The sequence below is a fragment of the Schistocerca gregaria genome, chromosome 7 (assembly GCF_023897955.1).
Source record: "Schistocerca gregaria isolate iqSchGreg1 chromosome 7, iqSchGreg1.2, whole genome shotgun sequence".
NCBI classification, from domain to species: domain Eukaryota; kingdom Metazoa; phylum Arthropoda; class Insecta; order Orthoptera; family Acrididae; genus Schistocerca; species Schistocerca gregaria.
The window spans coordinates 196,090,051-196,106,522 of record NC_064926.1 but is presented as its reverse complement, the minus strand read 5'-3'; the positions used below and the strand labels follow the sequence as shown (position 1 = coordinate 196,106,522).

At 35.9% G+C, this 16,472-nt stretch overlaps 1 protein-coding gene across 1 annotated transcript in view; it reads left to right on the top strand.

Moving 5' to 3' along the window:
• Window positions 1-16,472, top strand: part of LOC126281283 (uncharacterized) — an 895,930-nt gene that overhangs the window by 866,905 nt on the left and 12,553 nt on the right. The window contains exons 17-18 of the mRNA XM_049980105.1: window positions 615-828; window positions 7,888-8,014. Coding sequence (XP_049836062.1) covers window positions 615-828; window positions 7,888-8,014 — 341 coding nt within the window. The remainder of the gene's footprint in view (window positions 1-614; window positions 829-7,887; window positions 8,015-16,472) is intronic.

The following is a 16,472-nucleotide window of genomic DNA, read 5'->3' as shown; positions in this document are numbered from 1 at the left end:
GTTTAATAGCTGCTCATAACTTTGGTTTCTTTATCTTCTACACTACATGTTATACTGAACACTTCTGAGGAATGCTAAAAAGTGACTAAATGCCACCTCTGTTGAAGATTTCAACAGAAGTGTTACCAGAATAATGTTTACTGTGACTGACACAGTCAAAAAGAATCATCAGATTCATACAAATTACGTGAATTATCTGCTGTCATACAGTTCATGCACTGCTCCTTGGTATCTCATTCCCTTAGCTCTGAATCGGTAGAAGCCAGAAGACTTTGGGCTGCTATGTTTTGTATTCTGTCTTTGTTAAAATCACCAATCAAGCAGTATGGGATGTGGTAGGTTTGTGGCAGCCATTGTTTGAATGCTATGTTTAATTTTCCTGTAATGCATTCAATTTCTTTGTGATGAAATAAATGATGTATCAGTTCTTGGCCCATTGAACTTGTAAGAACATAAGACCATCGTAATTTAAGTATTGTAAAGTTCTCTATTTTCCTTTATATTTCTACTTAGACATATAAGCTGTTAGTCCTACTTATAATTTGCCTTTCTTGCTTAGAAGTAAACAGTTTTATTGTATCAAGCACAGCTACATGGTTCTCTTGCTGTTTCAGAAATACTAGATCAGGCAGCCATGCTGGATAAATGTACATCAGTGTGCAGCTTTTGCAGCAGAATGAAACGTGGTCGACTGTATGCTGCTGCTCGTATGAATGGGTACAATGTTCTTGCTCTTGGGCAGCATCTAGATGACATTACAGAGAGTTTTCTCATGTCTGTGTTTCACAATGGGAGGCTGCGTACTATGAAGGCACATTACTGGATAAGGTAAACATTCCATTAACACACACACACACACACACACACACACACACACACACACACACACACACACAAAATCACATAAAGGGCAGTGTATCATGCTTTAATCAGTTGTTTCATACGTTGTATGATACGCATCTTAACGTTTATGATAAGAAGCTGCTTGAACAGCCAATTGCCATTATCACCCAATAATACCACAGCAGTGCTAATCCTATCCAGGAGATTACCATTATTTTCAATATGTTTTTTTTTTTTTTGGGTAAATTTTTCGTTAGGACAGAGGTGCAGCAAGTATAAACAAAGTGAACTACTGTAGCTTGGAAGAGTAAAGGTACTTGAGAGAACACTCATTTAGCTTCTTTCATCAAATTATAGTGATTCTTAAAAATAAAAGTTATGTATTTTTAATATCAATATGGGAGAACGGAAGAGTAGTTGCAATGTCATCCAGGACTGATGCTGGGATTATTTTGAACCCCAGATGAGTGTTTTTAGGCCCACCCCACAATGTTTTATTTTAAACTTTGAGTATTCAGGTAAAGTCATAAAAATTTAATGCAAAAAAGCAAACAACACTTATTTTTTAAGAAACTTTTTAATGCTCAAAGTTTACATAAATTTTATACTTTCTTTCTAGCTTATTTAAATGTGAATACTTTTGTAATCCCAGTACAATTAAATGAGTGTGGTAGTTCTGACTCTATTGCAAACATAACTGGTCCAACAAACTGCTATTGCCCCAATGTGATTCTCAAACAATTCTTAACTCTTGCAAGAACCCTGGATGATGACATCGCTTAGCCAACAGCAACAGGCAAAGTGCAGAAAATCTGTAATGCTAGTACATATGGAAATATATTTGCACTTATGACAAGCATTGAGAAGGTACAGAGGCAGAACTGGCTCAGACCTAAAATTAACTACATGAGTCTTTTTTCAACTGCAAAATTTCTTCTTTCAGATCGTGCTTATTAACGTATACAATGTAGAAAAATAGCATGTTTTTAACTTAGACTCGTGTAGTCCATAAGAAACCAAATGCTTCCATCATGTTGTCTATGGCAACATACCTCATAATTAAGTTTCCTACAACTGTATCTGGAATAACATTGAATACATTAGTTTAAAATTGTCCTCTGGACTCAGGTTGAAATCTTCTTCTGGTATTTCATTTACAAAGCATTTTCTGTGCCTTTACATTTCTCTCTAATACAAACCATTACATTCAACATGGAAAGTATTTCAGTATTTTATGGTATCTTGCAAGTTTGAATAAATACTATGCCAATGGTTTCTCAGTTTATTTAGTTCTTCCACTAAACTTTTAATACTGACAGTTTTCTACATCTATTGTTGCTTCCTATTCTTGAAGCACAATGTTATCTTTGTTTATTGCATCTAATACTTTGTACCAGATTGAGGACATTAAGGTACATGGAAATGATTCAAAATACTTCTGAAAGCCCTTTAGTTGAGTATGTGCTTCCACAGTCAAAGTTACAAGCAAGTTCAACCTCACTTTGTAATCCTGGTAAATAATTAACAAATAGATCAACGACATCTATTTGTGTATACCATCTTGTTTCCTATAGCCCATAAAGGGACGATCCAGTATTACACTTCAACTTATATTGTTATTTTTATTGTATTTTGTAGGTTTATAGACAAGATTAGCATATATTCTTGGTTTTAAAATGGTGTATTGAAATATTCATTGAAACAAAACTCGCGTTGTGCATGTATTGTCATGTAGTAATATGTTGATAATGAACTATGGCAGATTTCTTGTTGCGTGCTCTTGAATCCATCAAAAGTTTATTTGCAGGTTTGTTCACCAATCTCCTCAGTGTCTCTCCAACTCTTTGTCGATGTAGTGTAGCTGAAACTTTCTATAGTAATTAGACTGACTGGAAAGAGTAATATTTACATTCGAGTCTATATAATTATTTCATCAGGTTACCTTCCACTCACGCACTGCACGCAGTGACTGTTATATTGACTTGTAAATAATAGATTTCAGCTATCAGTCATCCTTCTGAAATGTTATTGGCAGATCTAGAATTCAGCTAGAAACTAGCCATTCTCAATGCACTGTCATGTTTGATCAATGCATGTAATGCCTGTTGGCCAAGCTTCATCCACAGTCCATTGAATACTCACTGAACTGTGGATGAAGCTCGATCAACAGGCATTGCATGCATTGATCAAAAATGACAGTGCACTGAGAATGGCTAGTTTCTTGCTGAAATCTAGATCTCCCAATAAAATTTCAAAAGGACGACTGATATAATTATTTATCAGAGATGAGCATCATTTATTTCTTCCTTGAAAACAACTTTTACTCTTACTATTGAGTTGTAGTATGTAATATTATAAATTATAAGTGCCTTTCGTCTGTCAGAGCAAGAACAAAATCAGAGTCATTAACATTACATTCAACAACAAAGACAATAAAAATCAGAGATAATGCAGTGATAGTGTTCACTTTTATTATGCCAGGTGTAACATCTTTGGTTCCTACCCACAGTGCATTATCTGATGCAGTTATTTCTGTAACTTTGACAAAAACTCTTTTTGAGGTGTCTTACCTCAAAAATTGCCATGACTAAGTCACTGTCACCTCTAAAAGTGTCTTTCTGTAAGAAAAGGCACTTTGATTACATGATGCAGTGCTTTGGTCCAGTACTGCTCTTCTCTTACAAAGTTTCAGTCTGAAAGATTTTCTATGGCTGAACTAGTATTTAGTGCATTTTCTAATTTGTGCCATTCAAAGTACACTGTTTTGTGGTGATCACTTGCTTTCATGTTCACTCACTTTTTGTGTTAGCTTTTTTACAGCCTCTTGGTAACCCCCTAGCCTTAGCATGGTACAAATCAGGCTTAAGAGATATCTGTGTGTCACGAGAATAATCAGAAAACAAAATGGTACAATGCTTGCTTTTCTGTGCCTCAAACAAGCCAGTTTCTTTTTGAAATTTCTCCATGTTTTACGATGCCCTCAAACACATTTGAAGGGATTGGTTCATTACATTTTCAGTCCCACAATAGCCTTTTTGGTGTTTGCTCATGTCCTCGACTGACAGTTTCTTTTGCCTCTAAACTGCTGAAGTGCTTTTCTTCACTCCACAAATCAATATAAAAAAGACTTCTCATTTCTTGTTGATCTAGCTGTAAAAAGAATGTGCAGCATCCAGAACGACTTCATCACTGTCACTATAATTTGCTCTAATACTATAATTTTCACTTTTGTCTGCATTCTTTCTCAGTACAAAAGCCACCCTAACTGTCACCTCTCTCTTAATCAACGTGGTCCCATTTCTGCAATACTGATGCTACATATGCTTCTAAACAGTGTCTTTCTTTCCTATCAACATTTGCCAACTTTTGAAAAATGGCAGTAACTTTTGCATGAGAGAGTCATTCTTTATTACCTAAATCACAATAACCTGAATCAGTTACAAGTGGGACTGTCTAACTAACAACATATTATGTCTCTGAGAATCCTGTCAGCTGTTCATGGTTTAGTGGTTAATGTTGCTGACTCTCAATTACAGGGCCCTGCATTTGTCTCCCAGTTAGGCTGGGGATTTCTCTGCTTGGAACTGGATTTGTGTACTATCCTCATCATCACTTCATTATCATCAGTGTGTAAGTTGCCGAAGGGATATCAGATAAAAAACTTGCACCAGTTGGCTGAACATCCTAGGTAGGGTCTTACGGCCAATAGTGCCATACACAAATTTCATTTTTGAGAATCCTGATCCTGTTGACTATTAATTAAGGAAGCCTCAACATCATCTCCGCATCCTTCTGAATTGCCCAACACCGTTGGTTTAGGAGTAGCACAAAGGTTGATAATGTCTGTCTATGTTTTCCATCAATGCCTTTTTTCAGCCTCACTTTCTCGTGTTTGATATCTGATGAAGCACTGTAACATGTTCTTCCATTTGTGTCATCCATTTCCATTTAAAAAAAAAAAAAGAAATTCATAGAATTGTGTGATGCAACAATACAAACACGAAACTTCCTGCACAGCCATAAAATAATGGGGAGCACAGCAGGCTATTCAGCTTGACTGACTTCTGTGCACTGCTTATGACTGCTGACAAGGCACTAAACAAAACAAAATATAACAAAACAAACATTTGCATGCCCGCACTCACACGAATTTGGCAAATTTGGCCCTGTAATCTTGGCTTGTCAAAATTTGCTTTTGATTGTTGTGCCTCTACAGTAGCTCATAGTAGATGAGTGACAGCAGCTCAGCCAGCCAGCTATCTTCTCAACTAAACAAAAGTGAAAGAGTAAACCATAATAAAGTACCATGTTGTTCTGATGCTCTAAAAGGTGAGAATCATTCTGAAATGACAAAAAGAAGAAAGTATCAAATATAAAAGTTGTAGATGCCAATTAATTAGATTTTTATATATTTAATGCTTTTATCTGGATTAGGGATAATCAACCTTTTTACACACTGCCCACTTTTGCGTATCTATTAGTAGTAATATTTTCCAATCACTCATCATTTCCTCAGTAAATGTGATTTATAATAATGACTTGCCAAATATTTTGTGTCAGAATTTTATGGAAACCTAATGAAAATGTTTTTAAAACCTCTACCACCTACTGCCAATCATGAAAATTGGAATGCCCTGAAGTGGATGGTAGGGACCATTATTGATATGGAGGATAAATTAAAAGCTACCTAATGCAAAATTGGTTTAAGGCTCTTAATTTCTTTACTATCCTATGAAACTAGTTGAAAATTTTTTTAAACTTGTCAAAATGAGCATTACAACTCAATCCATGAACCCAGAACTTGACAATGGGCATGAAGTTTAAAATTCATATGTGCATGCTCTACATATTATGTAACATACATCTTCAATATGGCTACAAATAAACTTATCTGGTAACTAAAACATTGTCCTTACTTTGATTAAAATGTTTTTAAATTCCATTAAAATGTGGTACAATTGATGGAAATGAAAATATGTTCACAAATATTACAACTCTTGCATGTTTGTAATAATAATATTTTTTGTTTTACAGTGTCTGATGTATTGGTCATGGCTTATACAAAAAACTGTAATATTTTTCACTGATTTAACCACTACTTTTATACATTTTTTAAAAAGCAACCTGCAGTTTCAGTGAGGTCCTCCAGTGGTCGGGCCCTCTGTTGAAAATCAAAGGTGCAGATTTTAAAATTTGCATTTCAATTTTATTTAGTTAGGCACCCAGGCCAGCAGGCCACTTTCAGGGTCCCAGGGTACTTTTGACAAGCTTTCTCTCTGGTGAAACCTATACAAAAACTTAAGTTAGAGGCAGCTGACAAGTTGTGCCCAGGATAATGAGTCAGTATTCTTTCATAGGCCACTATCTTAAAAACCTTTGAATTGGTTGAATGGAGTGAAAGAGATCTGTAATTAAATGCTTTAATGCCCCTGATTATAGGCAGATGATACCACAGTGTATGTAAGTCTGTCAGGAAATATGCCTACAGTCATTGAATGTTTATGAAACAGCTTAAGGTTAGTCCTATCAAGTCTGTATCTACATTTACAGTGTTTCACTGCAAACCACTGTGAAGTGCATGTGTCATTTATTAGGGTTTCTTCTTATTCCATTCATGTATGGTGTGCAGGAAGGAGGACTGCTTAAATGTCTCTGTGTGCAATGACAATAAACTAATTTTGTCCTCACGACCCCTAAAAGTGTGGTATATAGGGGTTATAGTGTATTTTATATGTCCATCCTTTTAGCAGGAGGTCCCTGGGCGACAGCCTTTACTATCGTGACATAAAATAGAAACTCCTACAGCCGTCCATATGATTTTATTTTATTTTGTCACTACCAGTTTCAATGCTCCAAAGCATCATCTTCATGCTGTTTTTGATGTGGGACAGATTGATACGATCCCCATGCTTAACCCATCAACTGACGGGTTATGCATGGGGATCATATCAACCTGTCCTGCATCAAAAACAGCCTGAAGATGATGCAATGAAGCGTTGAAACTGGTAGCAACAAAATAAAATAAAGTCATAAGGATGGCTGTAGGTGTTTCTATTTTTTGTCAAAATAGTATATTTTAGTCATCAGTTAAAGGCTGTACTTGAAACTTTGTAAGAAAGCTTTCTCAGAACAGTTGACATCTATCTTCAGATGAATGAATGAATACATATTTAAGGATATGGGACAAGTTAAATAAATATTCTGACTGAACTAAATATTTCAAAGTGAGTCACCATACAACCCCAGAAAGCTAAGGTTTTTTGTAAAACTAAAATTGTGTTATGCTTGCTTTACAGTTTCTGTGCTGCATAGCACAAAGCTTTCATATTTATTTGGCTCAGGTGCAACTTTTGAACATTTTTGATGTATCATATGTGGTATGGATACTTAAATTAACAGCTGTATGCAAACTAACGGTGTTGATATATTGTATGTGATATGGATAATTAAAAATGTATGTAAAATAAGTCAAAGGCAGTCCTCACCTATAGCATATCAATGTGTGGAGCAGAGCGGGACATAACAGAAAATAGCATTCACACTAGCTTTTGAGCACTAGCTCTTTTCCAGCAATAGTGCACATATTCACACATACAACCAAATGCACACTCTGTGGCCACGGAAAGTCTGTTTGGTTGTGTGTGTGTACCACTGCTGGAAAAAGAGCTAGTGCTTCAACGCTAGTGTGACTGCTGTTTCCTGTTGTGTATTACAGTGATACATGCATTGATCCACGATAGATGAGCTGCTGCTTTTCCCATATTGCACATATTTTTCTAGTCAATAATTTCCATTGTTTTTTTATGAATTAATAGCTGGTATTGCTTGACTTATCAAGTGAGATAACGTGTTTAGTGCTCATTTCCAGGGTGGGTTTTCCACAGTACATCTACATCTACATCTACAGTAGCACACATTTAAAATACAGTAGGACTTCTGCAGTCCTAATCTCTGTTTGTTCTTAAGGATTAAATTTCTTGACAGTTATTGAGATGTGCATTACTCACATTTAATATTAATTTATTTGCTTTCAATAATTTCCAGAGAACGTGATCTCAGAGTTATCAGACCATTCATTTATGTGCGAGAGAAGTCCTTGAGACAGTTTGCTGAGTCTAGAAACCTACCTATAATACCTGAAAATTGCCCAGCTTGTTTTGAAGCACCAAAAGTGAGTAAAAACTTAGCTTATTGTAGTCATTATCAGTAAGGGGCAAGTTGCAGTGGGTTATAATTGTTGCATTCTTTTGTGTGCACCTTATTTGATATTTGTAATATTTCCATTTACAGTAAGTATAGCTATACTATGATGTGAGAACTATTGTACCTGAGACAATAATGCTAACATGAGACTCGTGAATACTGCACGTTTCAGCCCTGAGGATACAAATTTTCAGTGATGACAGAGAAACATAAATGTATCAAAATAAGACAAAAAAGAAACTAAATCCAGAATAGGAGGATCCTTTTATTGAGGTCATGGAGACTCTCAGAGCACAAATCTCACTTTTGAGGATCAAATTACAATCCAATAGAGGAGGTCTTTCAACATACAGTGAGTTCAATTTAGAACACAATCAAATGTGCAAACCTTCCCACAAGTTTCTGTTGCTCAGCATACTAACAGCTTCAGTCTTCAGCCATCAGTGAAGTGAGAACCGGAAGAGTACGTGTTTGCAAATTACGTAGTCCTCCTCTTCAGCACTCAAGACGGCAGAAAAGTCACTTCTGTTACATTTAAAATATATTGAAGTGGATGACTATGGGAATTAAGCCAGGTAAATACAAAACTCCAATATAAATGCAGTTTTTCAGGGTTGCAAATTCAAATTGCTCTGGGAAACAAACCAAAATTTGCTCAGAATTTGAGATAAACCACTGTAAACATCAGTTGCACATCTAAGAATTATTATACTTCAGATTTGTTCACCATGTGCAACAAATGCAGACACTAACACCTATGGAACCACATTATATGTTTAATCAAATTTGTGGAACTGCTCTCAGACCATGACAAAAATTTGCTGTGGTACATACAAACTTAGCACCATGACTATTCCATTCTCAACATTTTATTAAATTCACACTGAAGATATTGCAACTGAGGCAGCTCATAAAGCTCAAATGCCATCTGCTTCTGAATACAAAACTGGTTACATTCAGTCAAGAGAAGACCATATTGGCTTATGAGTTCCTGCTCTGATGATACCAGTTGGTGTACTTGTTTGATACTAAAATCTAATGAACATCCAGCATAAGCGGTTAAGAATAGTCATGAGCACAAGACAGTGGCCAAACTAATATTAAGACTGGGAAACAAATATATATTGATAGGGAAAGGGTAAAACCATCTTCTGAAGACATAGCAAATAACTGAAAGAAGCATCTGCTGTCCTGATGTTAAGATGAATATCGTGCCAGTTTTAATAAAAGTAAAAGTGTTTATGTGACATTGCAGCATTTGGTAAGGATGTTTATATATAGGTGGCATTTAACTATTTATGGGGTTGTTGCCTACCAGTTCACTTCATAAGTAGAAAGTGTAATGGCAACAATAGGACATGGTTGTAGTGACTGTTATACCACAGTGTTTGACTCGAGTCAAAACTACAGCCAGTCACTTTTTGTACCTGTGTCAGCTGATTAAAAGCAGCCTATTTTCCACGGAATACATATTTTCAATCCTCTTAAGACTAAGTGACATAACTGCACCACTGATGAAAAAGGCTCTGAGTGATAAAGGAAACAAGGTGGGTGAGAACACTACCTACACTAATTTGAACGTTCCAGATCTGTTGTCATGCACAGAAGGGAACACCAGGATAAGGACGCAGAAATATTATGAAAACTACCGTCAAATGTAAATACTCAAGAAGCGTACATTTAAAGGCAATGATATATGCAAGCGACAACCACTTTCAGATGTTCTGTAAACACTGGGGAAGAAAACAACTTCTTTGTGCACCACAAGTAATACCTCTTATCATAGGCGCTTGTGGCACTTAAACCATTTCCAGTCAATTACTGTGCAGCATATCCAGGCTTTCCATATTCTTAATATGAGGAATAATCCAAATTTCAGTAAGATCTACAGTGAAAAGGCATAGCCATTTGGTGAGAAAACAAGACACTCTCTTACGTCACATGTATATATGGAAATATGTTTTCACCTAGTTATTGGTATACGTGAATTTATTAACTGTTATTCTTGTTGCCGCACTGGCAGCTATGTTTAACTTATTTCTCTTAAGAGAGATATTTCTGAAAATAGACTTACTATCTTATTTTGCTGGTTTTATATTTCTACATCATCTCTGAATGTTTGTTCCACCACCGTTAAATATCCTGTATACCAAATTAATTTTTCTGCTCAGCAATGATTCAGTGATTTTGTTTGTCACACAGATAAGAAAAATTTTGTATATGCAGTTGCATATTTTGTTTCTAATCAAGATAAACATAACTGAAGTAGCAACTGAAGAAGAATGATTGCAAATATTTGCAGTATTGTTAGTGATTGGCCGTCCTTTCTGAGGGTCTTTGACTATTTTGCATCTTCAGTAGAGCAAACATTGACTGACTCTCAACAAAATCTTTTTTGGTTTGTATCACACTACTTTACTAAATGAGTATCACAATTCCTCAAATACAGAATAACAATTTATTATTTCTTCATAAACATAGACAAATACTGACAAGCAGGACTGAGGAATGTCATTCTCACACCAGAAACAATTGAATTTTTCATTGAAATTCTTGTCAGTTCTAGATTCTGATTTTTGGTATTCCTTGGGGGCTGCACACAGCTGCTGATCTCTTTGCTGCTATTTGCGATGACATAACGGGCAGCCCAACTGCTCTTATTGCTACATGTGGCTCAAAAGGAGTACCTCACAAAAGAATACAACCGCTACAGACTATGAAAATGAAACAATTCTAAAAATGAAATAAAGATAATTATCTCCATAACAAGAAACACTCTAATTCTCAACTTGTTCGTTTATTTGAAGCTACACAACATGGATAAAAATCAACATATGTAAGGGAGATTTTGTACACTTACTTATGCCACCCCTTGTAAATGAAAATGAAGAAGCAGGGAAGGAAGTAAAAAAAGAAAAACAGACAAACATACATAAAAGAGAAATACCTTTACAATATTGTAAAATAATAAACCAAGATATGAACATCTTGGACTCCTCTTTTAACTGTTTTCAATTTGTCTTCAGAGGTGAGAAGTCAATATTTTATTTATTTATTTTACTTTTTTATGCATTACAGGAGTAACAAACTGCTGTAGTTGTGGTCTGAAACATTTGTATCTTTACAGCCAAAGTTGATCAGTCGATGTATGAATTAAAATACTTCTGTTGCATAGTACAGCAGTCATGACAATTATCATTAGTAAACCCATTAAACAAATATTAGAACCCAAGGATCTCAGTTTGTATTTGCATGCAAAGATTTGTATCATTTTTTGGGGGGTGTCATTATGAGGCTTAGTTTCCATTATAAAATCTACTACAACCATAACCAAAACCAAATAAAATGTCTTATACAAAAGGCAATAACATGTCATAAACAATTTATGTCATGTGAAAGTAATTTCCCATAATCAGTTTCTGATAAAACTCTTTTAAGTCAGAAATAATATTAAGTGACTCATAACATGGTTATAAGTGAAGGAAATGAGGGAAGGTTTAATTTCTGCTCAATCATAATGCTATTAGTATTAATACTAGTATTAACATTCTACATCTCCTTTATTATAATGTACACCCTTGACATAACTAAAGCATGCACAACAACTTCATAATCCAGAACAAACTCCTCATCTTGTGCTGCTACTTAATTCACTCTATACATGCCGTGATATCAAATACCTTTATCGGTGTGGAAACCCTTAAAAAAATTGGTTTTGTTTTTCTTGAAGGGTTCACTGCCCAGCTTAATACCTTGTGTCAAGTTCAGTCTTGACATCCTCAACATCACTGCTCATAACATAGTCACCTTCCTCTCACCACCCCTCATTGAGGGCATATAGAACAACACATTATTTTATTAATACCATAACAGTGCAAGCATACATAAGCCTGTTATTAATTATGGGTTACCATTATTATATCAGCTCTGCTGAGCACAAACTGCATACTATTTCTGAATTATTTAATTTCTCAGAAACTGCCTAATAAGCTTGTTACACCCTACAATATTGAAGAAAGGATTAATTGCCCTTTAATTTCATATGAATGGTCATGAATCCTGTCTATTATACATGCCCTTTTCTTTGTCAGTTGTTGAGTCAGTTAAATTTACTGCATTTGTGAGTGGTATCATAGTTATCATGAATGGCCCCTTATACAGCAATTAAAACTTGCTTATTGTCTTTCCACACTTTTAACCAAGACTACATCTCCCACTCTGTATAATATAGGGGTGCCTTTTTTCCATCTCTTTTTTCTGGTTTTCGTCTTCCCTAGGCATCTCTTCTTTAATATACTTTGTTGAAATTGACTGGGGGGGGGGGGGGGGGGGCACTTAACCCACTTCAAGAAGGGTTCCCCTTCTACTTGTTGCCATATTACCTCTGCTCGTGACACCTTAGTGACTGAGTATGGCCATTCATTCAATGCTAATTCCATTTCACTTACTAGTTCTGTTCACATTGTTTAATTGCACAGTAAGTTCATAACAAACATCCCAGTTCATACATGACCTTTTCTGGCAGTTGACTTTGTGACAGTAGTGCTAAATCAAAGTATGGTATACATTCTCCCATGCTAAAAACTCTTGGAAGTTCTTGGATTAAACTGGTTTTCACAATCCGTTAACAGGTTCTTAGATTTATTGACTTATTTGAAATAGTGATCTTATAAATTATTTACTATGCTATTGGTTGTTGCATTTCTTAGAGGGTACAACTTCACCAACTTTGACCAACATTCTAAAATGACTGGGATGTATCCTATTCCTCCCTGGCTTTTAGGCACTGGACAAAGAAATCTGGTACCAATAACTCCCAAATTTCTCCTGGAATAATGGGATACTCTAATGTGTGTACTTCTGAAGTATTTATTTTTACCTTTTGGCATATCCCACAGGAGCACAATATTTTCTTTATCTGTCATTCATGTTTTTAAAGCATATGCATGATACGTTTCTTTGGTCCAAAGTGTGCATAACCTAAGTCTACATACCAAGTAAGTAATTCTGTGGTGTCTTCAGGGATGCATAGTAACCATTTACCTGTTTTGTTGTTTTTCTGAAAGAAATTCCTTTGTGTGTCTTCCAATTTTCATCCTGGTCTGAGCTGCTTTTTTGCATACTTTGAATGTGTCTATGAAACTACTATCTTGCTGCTGTAAAGTTGTTAACATACAACCAAGCATTTGAATATATTGTTTGTACTTATTAATTTTCAAGAAATATTTAGCAAATGTCCCTCTGCCCTTTACATCCTGGTTTGATTGTAAACCAACAGGTAATCTCGATAAGGCATCTGGTACTTATTTTCCTTTTACTCGCCTAATAGAAAATTTAAATTCATGTGAAAAGAGAGCCCATCTAGTGAGTCTACTGCGTAAAAGTGTGCTTTCTGGTAGAAACATTGTTGCACTATGGTCACTATGTATTAATAGTTTCATTGTCTGCCAATAAGTATTTAAATTTCTGAAAGCCTACACTACAGATAATAACTCTTTTTCTGTGATAGTATTATTCCTCTCATGGTTCATGAGCATTTTACTTGTGAAAGCTATTGGCCTACGGGGCTCTGCTGTCTGTTGCACATCATGTTCCTGAAATATGCAGCAACCCAGACCATAGTCAGATGCATCTGCTGATAGGTGGAATGTTAATGTCTGGGTGAAATAGTATAGGTGAAATTGCTAAACTTTATATTGTTAAATTCCTCAGTGCAATGTTTGTCCCAGCTCCAAGATATGTTTGCTTTCAATAATTTCGATAAGTATGGTGCACTCAGTACTATTAAATATGACTTTAGTTGTCTTCTGTTTGAAGGTTCTCGACAAAGTTTAATAGTGTGTAGCCTCTGTGAGTCTGGTTTGATTCCTGTCATACTCACAATGTGTCCCAAGAATTTCATCTCATTCCTACTAAATTGTGATTTTGATAGTTTAATCACAATTCTTTGTGATTTTAGTCTACTGAAAAATTTATTTAGCATTTGCAACTGTTCATTCCATGTGGTAGATATAACTACAATGTCATCAACATAAATTAAAATCTTACCTCTTAAATTGTTGCCAATGGCTCTGCCTAAGGCTCTTGTAATCACTGGCACTGAAACGTTCAATCCCAAAGGTAATACCTGAAATTGCTATGATCACCTACATCTACATCTACATTTATACTCCGCAAGCCACCCAACGGTGTGTGGTGGTGGGCGCTTTATGTGCCACTGTCATTACCTCCCTTTCCTGTTCCTGTTGTGTATGGTTCATGGGAAGAACGACTGCGGAAAGCCTCCATGCATGCTCGAATCTCTCTAATTTTACATTCGTGATCTCCTCGGAAGGTATAAGTAGGGGGAAGCAATATATTAGATACCTCACCCAGAAACGCACCTTCTCGAAACCTTGACAGCAAGCTACACCGCGATGCAAAGCCCCTCTCTTGCAGAGTCTGCCACTTTACTTTGCTAAACATCTCCGTAACGCTATCACGCTTACCAAATAACCCTATGATGAAACGCGCCACTCTTCCCTGGATCCTCTCCATCTCCTCCGTCAACCTGACCTGGTACGGATCCCACACTGATGTGCAATGCTCAAGTGTAGGTCGAACGAGTGTTTTGTGAGCCACCTCCTTTGTTGATGGACTACATTTTCTCAACGTGGCACCCGCCTTACCAACAACTAATTTTATATGATCATTCCACTTCAAATTGTTCCGTACGCATACTCTCAGATATTTTACAGAAGTAACTGCTACCAGTGTTTGTTCCGCTATCATATAATTATACAATAAACAATAAAGGATGCTTCTTTCTATGTATTCACAATACATTACATTTGTCTATGTTAAGGGTCAGTTGCCACTTCCTGCACCAAGTGCCTGTCCGCTGCAGATCTTCCTGCATTTGGCTGCAATTTTCTAATGCTGCAACTTCTCTGTATACTACAACATCATCCTTTAAATAGCAAAGCTGTGTGTTTTCTATAGCCTTCACGAAGCTGTATTTGCCAATTTCAAGGAGTGAGATCCACTGTGCTGATGTATCTTGCCCCTAAAGATTTCATTAACATTTATTTTATTACAGGTAGTCTCTCTGTTTCAGGTTCAATTATTTTATTGACACCTCTTGCATCTAATACTAATCTCACAATTGTATCAGGTTTTGTGACTGCAACTAAGGGGATATAATAGCAAGTATAATAATCCTGTCAGTTTCCTTTTGGACTAACATTTTCATAGAAGCTTGTATTATATATGATCTAATACAGAATAGATTGTGTGGCTTAAGCTTTAGGGTACAAACAAAGTATTTCATGATTCCTTGTCTCATTGACAGAGCGTGTATGTGAGTACTTAATAAAGAAACTGTTTCCACTTTCTTGTTTGTGTTGAAATTTTCTGATCTGCTTATGTTGTTAATTATGCCCTCTTGACTTATAGGTAGGTTGTAATCACATAATTTTCTGTCATCATCATTGACTATGTTGGCTTTTATTACTAATGTAAGATTCCTTGTCAAGTAGTCACTGGATCAAACTGTAATGTGACATTGTTTCTGTCTCGTCCATATGGAAATCATATTGTGACGTTTGAAAATCTAAAGTGAGCTTGTGTTCTGTAAGCCAGTCTATTCCAAGAGCAGTTGGTATATTTAACCCAGTGACCGCAAACACTGGGTACTCAAATGTATGTCCACTAAATTCAAATGTAATCAACAATTCTTCACAAATTGGTTTGCTTGTAGTTTCTGTTATCTCTATAATTTTAACTACTGTTACCAGCAGTCTTGGAAACATATGTAACATATAGCTTTGTTTTAAAAACCCGTAGTCTTCTACACACGTATTGCTACCAGAAACTAGAAGTATACTTACTGGCGTATGTCCGACTACTCCGTTGAGTTTTGGTCAAGGATGTTGCTTAATGGGTCGTATTATTTATTCTACGAGATTGTCTGTTAATGTATTTCCTTTGTCATATCTTACTGAAATAGCAATATTGTTGATACATATTGTACCTTGTTGTTCTGTAACATTGTTATTATTTCTGTACCTTTGTCCTGCTCTGTTATCATCTTGACCACTGTATCCTCTGTACACAATACTCACATTATTTTCTCTTGTCCCCCATTGTTCTCTGTTGTAATGCCGATTCATCATGTTGCATTGTTGAGCATTGTTGCTGTTGTTATTTGATTGCCTTCTCTCCAGTAGTCTCTCAATGGTGTCTGTCTATTGTAAATATTCTAATAAATTCTTAACATGGTTCAAATCTTTGCCCAAAGCTTTGTCCTGTACTCTCCATGGTAGGCAACTGATAACTACCTCTAACAAATATTCCTCTCTTATGGGGCCATCTAGGTACTTAGCTTTATTAATATGCCACTCAACGAAATTCCTGTATCCTTTCTGAGAGTTATTATGTAGTTATGA